At 42.5% G+C, this 4408-nt stretch overlaps 1 protein-coding gene across 1 annotated transcript; it reads right to left on the bottom strand.

The window, feature by feature from the left end:
* Positions 1–922: 922 nt before the first annotated feature.
* On the bottom strand, positions 923–3741 carry LOC109208090. The gene is made up of 6 exons (XM_019371114.1): positions 3378–3741; positions 2609–3039; positions 2185–2279; positions 1993–2050; positions 1622–1905; positions 923–1247 (listed from the first exon to the last, which is right to left on the bottom strand). The coding sequence occupies exons 1-6, from the start codon at positions 3739–3741 to the stop codon at positions 923–925; spliced, it is 1557 nt and encodes a 518-aa protein (XP_019226659.1).
* Positions 3742–4408: the final 667 nt, after the last annotated feature.

The following is a 4408-nucleotide window of genomic DNA, read 5'->3' as shown; positions in this document are numbered from 1 at the left end:
ATACGAATTGGAACACTGGAAGTCTTGTACCTTAAAAAATTCCACCAATGGATTGCCAGATAATCCTTCACTTGGTATCACATCTTACTTCCCCTCAGGAATCTGTGCTATCGAGCAAAATATTATCTAACAATCCTCTAGTGATTTATGCTCATGAACGGTCGGGTAACCTTTGCTCAATAACAAGCCTAACTTCCCAATAGGAATTTGCTATAGAGCCAAAGACTATATAACCATCCCCGAGTAGGAATTTGTTGATATGCCTTGATATTAAAGGTCTTCCTACTGCTATCCTCGGGTAACCTTTGCTCAATAGCAAACTTAACTTCCTAGTAGGAATTTGTTGGTTTGCCTTGATATTAAAGGTCTTACTGCTGCTATCCTCGTAGTATGCTTTCCGCCGCTGCCTCGTTGAAAACCTTGCCAGAAAAACCCAACTGGGACAAAAACTGAACGAAGGAAAAAAGAGTACAACACATACTTTCCGCTCGTATAATGTTGATCAGCAATAATATCTTTTGAGGTGTGTCACGTTCCAGTTGCTAGGTAGTTTTTCTCCATTCTGATTTTCCAACTTGTATGAACCTTTCCCGGTGATGGTTGAAATCTGGTAGGGACTTTCCCATGTTGGTCCCAGCTTCCCCGTGTTGAGCTCCCGGGTATTTTGAGTTACTTTCCTTAGAACCAAATCTCCTTCCTTGAAATAACGGAGATTGGCTCTTTGATTATAATACCGCTCCACTCTACTTATGAGCTGCCATTCTTACACGCACCAAGTCCCTGCGTTCCTCAAGCAACTCCAAGTTGATTAGCATTGCTTCATTGTTCGATTCTTCATTTGCTTGGAAGTACCTCAAAGTAGGTTCTCCTACTTCCACCGGATTAAAGCCTCTGTGCCGTACACAAGAGAAAAAGGAGTTTCTCATGTGCTCGATTTGGCTGTTGTGCGGTAGGCCCATAGAACTCCGGGTAATTCTTCGAGCCATTTGCCTTTTCCCGCTTCCAGCCTTTTCTTGAGGTTTTGAATAATCACTTTGTTCGTTGATTCAACTTGACCATTCGGGCTCGGATGGTAAGGTGAAGACGTGATCCTTTTTATCTTCAAATCTTCAAGGAACTTCGTAACCTTTGCACCGATAAACTGCAGCCCATTGTCACATGCTATTTTTTTCGATATTCCAAACCTGCAAATTATATTTTCCACAAGAAATCTACCACTTCGCGTTCTCTGATCTTCTGATAAGGACCTGCTTCCACCCATTTGGAGAAATAGTCAGTCAAAATTAAAAGAAACCTTACCTTTTCGGGAGCCGGTGGCAGCGGTCCAACGATGTTCATCCCCTATTTCATGAACGACCATGGGGACAAGACCGAATGTAAGGGTTCCACCGATAGATGTATTAATTGTGCGTAACGTTGGCACTTATCACATTTTCGTACGAAATCTTTGGCGTCCTATTCCATGCGGGGTCAGCAATATCCTGCCCGTGCCAACTTCAGTACCAAGGAATCTGCGCTCGAGTGGTTGCCTCATATCCCTTCATGAACTTCTCTCATGACATAATTAGCTTCGGACGCTCCTAAGCACCGAGCCAACGGGCATTGGAAAGATTTTCTATACAATTGACCTCTCTTGAAGCTGTATCGTGCAGCTTTTGCACGCAACGCCCGTGATGCCTTGTGATCTTCAGGCAACTTCCTGTGTTCGAGGTAATCGATTATTTCATTCCTCCGGTCCCATACCAAACTAGTTGAATTTACCTCGTAATAACCATTTGTATCCAGAACCGAGTTTGTCAATTGTATTACCGCGCCAGACTCTATTCCCTTTATTTTCGTTGATGATCCCAAGTTTGCCAAGGTATATGCTTCTGTGTTCTCCTCTCTTGGGATATGAGTAATTGACTATTCTTGGAATCATGCCAACAGAGTCTGGACCTTTATTACGTACTGTTGCATGCGTTCTTCCTTAGTGTCAAAGATCCCATAGACCTGATTTACCGCCAGCTGTAAGTCGTATTTGATTTCGATGACATTGGAATCAAGTCCTCTGTCCAATTCAAGTCCTGCAATCAAAGCTTCATACTTTGCTTCATTGTTAGTTAAAGGGATTTTTCTGATGGCTTGCCTCAAAATTTCTCCCGAAGGCGTGATTAAGACTATTCTAAGTCCAAACCCTTTTACGTTGGAAGCCCCCGTTCGTTAATAAGGTCCAAACTTCTGATGTCAATTCTGACACCGTTGCTGCCTCCTTGGTTGCCAGGAGTAGCAATCACAGACTGAAACCGGTCACGAAGTCAGTCAAGACTTGTGACTTAATTGCAGTCCTTAGTTTCTATTCAATATCAAATTCACTCATTTCAACAACCCATTTGGCCAATCTGCCCGAGAGATCGGGCTTATGAAGAATGTTCCGCAAAGGAAAAGTAGTCACCACAGCTATCGGGTGACATTGGAAGTAAGGCCTCAGCTTTCGAGCAACTACTACGAGAGCTAAGGCCAATTTTTCCAAATATGGGTAGCGAGTTTATGCTCCTGTTAGAATTTTGCTAACATAATAAATGGGAGATTGCGTACCTTTGTCCTTATGGGCTAAAACCGCACTTACCACAAGTTCCATGACCGCGAGATAGACCAACGATGTTTCGCCTTCTTTTGGTTTTGAGAGCAATGGAGGGCTTGATAAATACCTCTTCAAATCCCTCAAAGCTTGTTGACACTGTGGTGTCCAATCAAAATTATTTTTCTTTTTGAGCAAAGCGAAGAAACGATGACATTTTTCTAACGACCGGGAAATAAACCTGCTCAGAGCTGCCAACCTTCCTGTGAGCCTTTGGATGTTCTTTACGCTCGACAGTTGATCGGGGATGTCCTCTATGACCTTGATTTTGTCGGGGTTTACCTCAATTCCTCTTTGCGAGACCAGAAACCCCAGAAACTTACCAGAACTAACCCCGAACGCGCATTTCTCGGGGTTAAGTTTCATGTTATGCTTTCTCAGGATATCAAAAGTTTCTTGCAGATGTTTGAGGTGGTCACCTGCATTCAAAGACTTAACGAGCATATCGTCTATATAAACTTCCATAATTTTTCCCATCTGATGTTCAAACATCTTGTTCACGAGCCGCTGATAAGTGGCTCGGCATTCTTTAACCTGAAGGGCATCACATTATAACAATATGTACCGAAATTCGTTATAAACGAAGTCTTTTCTTGATCTTCCGGGTTCATATTGATTTGGTTATACCCGGAATAAGCATCGAGGAAACTCATTAACTCGTGCCCGGCCGTGGCATCAATCATTTGATCAATATTTTGTAGTGGGAACGAGTCTTTTGGACACGCTTTATTAAGATAATTATAATCTACGCACATACGGAATTTATTGTTCTTCTTAGGAACTACCACATTATTAGCTAGCCAATCCGGATATCTTACCTCTCGGATCGAACCGATATTAACGAAGTGAGTTACCTCTTCTTTGACGAATTTATTCCTGGCTTTTGCAATAGGGCTTTTCTTTTGTCTTACTGGAGGTACGTCGTGATCTAACCCCAGCTTGTGCACTACTACCTCCGTCGGGATTCCTGTTATATCCTCATGCGACCATGCAAAATAATCGGCGTTAAATTTAAGAAATTCAATAAAACCAAACCTGAGCTTCGGGTGCAATCTCGTTCCCAAATGGAACTTGCTTTCTAGGAATTCTTCGAACAATGCAACTGTCTCCAGTTCTTTCATTGTGGGCTTTGTCGCGTCCGTCTATTCTGGAACTTGGAAATATCTCGGCACCTAATATTGTTTTGATGATTCTATTTCCGGGCCAACTTCTTCTAGCTCAGAAGCAAGTGCCGGTTCCTGTAATTGCTATGCTGCGTGCTCCTTCCCTTTGCTATTGGAAACTAAATTTGCATTTATCTCCCTTGTTGCTGGTTGATCACCCCTTATCTGCCTGATTCCTTCGGGAGTTGAAAATTTCAGCAATTGGTGATACGTCGAGGGTACAACTTTCATCTCGTGTAGCCATGGTCTTCCCAAGATGATATTGTATCCCATGTCACCATCTACTACTTCAAAGATATTTTTTTCATTACTCCTTCAGCGTTTGTGAGCTGCAAAATCTCCTCCCAGGTCGTTACGCTCGCGAGGTTGAAGTCAGCGAGGAGCTTTGTAGCCGGAACAATGCTTCCGATGAGTTTAGCTTGCTCCAAAACTCTCTATTGTATGATATTAGCCGAACTTCCTGGATCCACTAAAACACGTTTAATTTTAAAGTCTAACACATTTAAAGAAATTACCAATTTATAGTTGTGCGGTAACAGCAATCCGTCTGCATCTTCCTCCGTGAAAGTGATATCATCTTCTCGGAGCCCTTTACTATGAGTTATTGAAACTTTCGTATTCTTTG

This window comes from Nicotiana attenuata, unplaced genomic scaffold (genome assembly GCF_001879085.1).
Source record: "Nicotiana attenuata strain UT unplaced genomic scaffold, NIATTr2, whole genome shotgun sequence".
NCBI lineage: Eukaryota > Viridiplantae > Streptophyta > Magnoliopsida > Solanales > Solanaceae > Nicotiana > Nicotiana attenuata.
The sequence above is the reverse complement of the archived record's forward strand: the minus strand, read 5'-3'. Positions and strand labels throughout refer to the sequence as shown.

Bases quoted from the DNA above. Each gene is read 5' to 3' on its own strand.
- LOC109208090 (XM_019371114.1), bottom strand. From the start codon at position 3,741: ATGAAAGAACTGGAGACAGTTGCATTGTTCGAAGAATTCCTAGAAAGC. The intron at 1,906-1,992 runs GTCTATGGGATC...TTCCAAGAATAG, and splicing joins TACAGCTGGCGGTAAATCAG to TCAATTACTCATATCCCAAG. The intron at 1,248-1,621 runs GTATAGAAAATC...GGGTGGAAGCAG, and splicing joins AGCTTCAAGAGAGGTCAATT to GTCCTTATCAGAAGATCAGA.